At 43.4% G+C, this 2,056-nt stretch overlaps 1 protein-coding gene across 1 annotated transcript; it reads left to right on the forward strand.

Annotated features, from left to right (window-relative positions):
- Nucleotides 1-1,117: 1,117 nt before the first annotated feature.
- Nucleotides 1,118-2,056, forward strand: LOC118706513 (olfactory receptor 7C2-like). Its single transcript, XM_036415863.1, has one exon. It carries the CDS (start codon nt 1,118-1,120, stop codon nt 2,054-2,056), a length of 939 nt encoding a protein of 312 aa, XP_036271756.1.

Here is a 2,056-nt window from a genome sequence, read left to right on the forward strand (position 1 = left end):
ATTTTTCTGCCATTTGCAACACCATGTATGAACTGGAGGACACTATACTAAGTGAAATAAGCCAGACATCAAAGGATAAATACTGCATTATTTCACTGATAGGAGGACTCTAAAATAGTCACAAACACATAGACACAGGGGTCAGGGGGAGGGGAAATGGGAAATGGTTGCTCACTGGATATAAAACTTCTGTTATGCAAGATGAATAAGTTCTAGAAATCTGCTATAGTGCGGTATTGTGCACTTAAAGTGTCAAGAGGTTAGGTCATAAGTGTTCTTACCACACACACACACAGAGAAAGAATATTTAAACTTTTCTTAAGGTGATGGTTATGTTTATTATCTTGATTGTGGTGTTGGTATCATGGTTGTATGCATATGTTTAAACTTATCAAGATATATGGTATACATTCAATAGGTACAAATTTTTATAAATCTTATACCTCAATAAAGCTAAAAAGAAAAGATAAACTCTTGTGGAAAACAAACTGAATGATTAGAAGCATTAGAAGGTTACATTCAGAAACTCTGTTTTTTATTTTATCTAGGAACACTAGTGATATACATGAAATGTAAACTGCGATTAATAATAACATGGCTTATTATTTTTGTTAGCAGAAGGAGAACCCAAGGTCCAGAAGATCTAATGTAAAGAAACCACAGCACAATAAAAGAACCTCTTAGTGACTGGAAGGTCTGCCTTCCAGAGTTAGGAAAACCCCCGTTCCTGCAAGTACTGAGCAAAAAGCGCCAGAGACGCTGGGAATGGGATGACTGCTTAGGGGTGTGGGTAACCACTGCTCAAGAAGTAGGTCAGGTGAGCCCCAAAATGTGCATCCCTAACACCTTACCACGTGATGCTGGTCAGGGCTCGCAACTTGAGAACCACTGCACCTAGAGAGGGGCATTTTCCCAGGTAACAACAGCAACCACAATTTGCCAGCAAAGACAGCCAACCACTCATTACCTAAGATGAATGACTATGATTCCTAGCTTTGGATTAAGGATATTTCTACCATTCCAAGATTTGAAGTGAAATTTATGTTGCCTTTTTTTTTTTTTTTTTTTTTTTTTTTTTTTCCTTTTCCTCCTTCTGGAAAAGAAACCCAGCGGCTCTATGGAAAGAGGAAACCAAACAAAAGTCAGAAACTTTCTCCTCCTGGGATTCTCAGCGAAGCCGGACCTGCAGCCTCTCTTCTTTGGGCTGTTTCTGTCCATGTATTTAGTCACGTTTACTGGGAACCTGCTCATCATTTTGGCCATCAGCTCCAACTCCCACCTCCACACACCCATGTACTTCTTCCTCTGCAACCTGTCCTTGGTAGACATCTGTTTCACCTCCACCACCATCCCAAAGATGCTGTGGAACCTCCAGACACAGAGCAAAGCCATCACCTATTATGGCTGCATCACCCAGATATTTTTTTTCATTGTGTTTGGATGCCTGGACAATTTGCTCCTAACCATCATGGCCTATGACCGCTTTGTGGCCATCTGTCACCCCTTACACTACACTGTCATCATGAGCCCTCGGTTCTGTGGACTGCTGGCTCTGGGGTCCTGGTGCATCAGTGTTACAGGCTCCCTGCTTGAAACCTTGACCACCTTGAGACTGTCCTTCTGCACAAACATTGAAATCCCACACGTGTTCTGTGATCTCCCGGAAGTCCTGAAACTCACCTGTTCTGACACCTTCATCAATAACATGGTGGTATATTTTGTGACTGTTGTCCTAGCCGTTTTCCCCCTCTCTGGGATCCTCTTTTCTTATGCTCAGATTCTGTCCTCCATCCTGAGGATTTCCTCAGCTGGCGGCAAGTACAAAGCTTTCTCCACCTGTGGGTCCCACCTGTCAGTGGTCTCGTTGTTCTATGGCACAGGTCTGGCGGTCTACCTCAGTTCTGCAGCCACTTCATCCTCTAGGACAAGTTTGGTGGCTTCGGTGATGTACACCATGGTCACCCCCATGCTGAACCCCTTCATCTACAGTCTGAGGAACAGGGACATGAAGAGGGCCCTGGGGGGACTCCTTATTGGAAATAACTGTCAGGAATAA

Source organism: Pipistrellus kuhlii, unplaced genomic scaffold, assembly GCF_014108245.1.
Source record: "Pipistrellus kuhlii isolate mPipKuh1 unplaced genomic scaffold, mPipKuh1.p scaffold_m20_p_52, whole genome shotgun sequence".
In the NCBI taxonomy this organism is placed as follows: Eukaryota; Metazoa; Chordata; class Mammalia; order Chiroptera; family Vespertilionidae; genus Pipistrellus; species Pipistrellus kuhlii.

Bases quoted from the DNA above. Each gene is read 5' to 3' on its own strand.
- LOC118706513 (XM_036415863.1), top strand. From the start codon at position 1,118: ATGGAAAGAGGAAACCAAACAAAAGTCAGAAACTTTCTCCTCCTGGGA.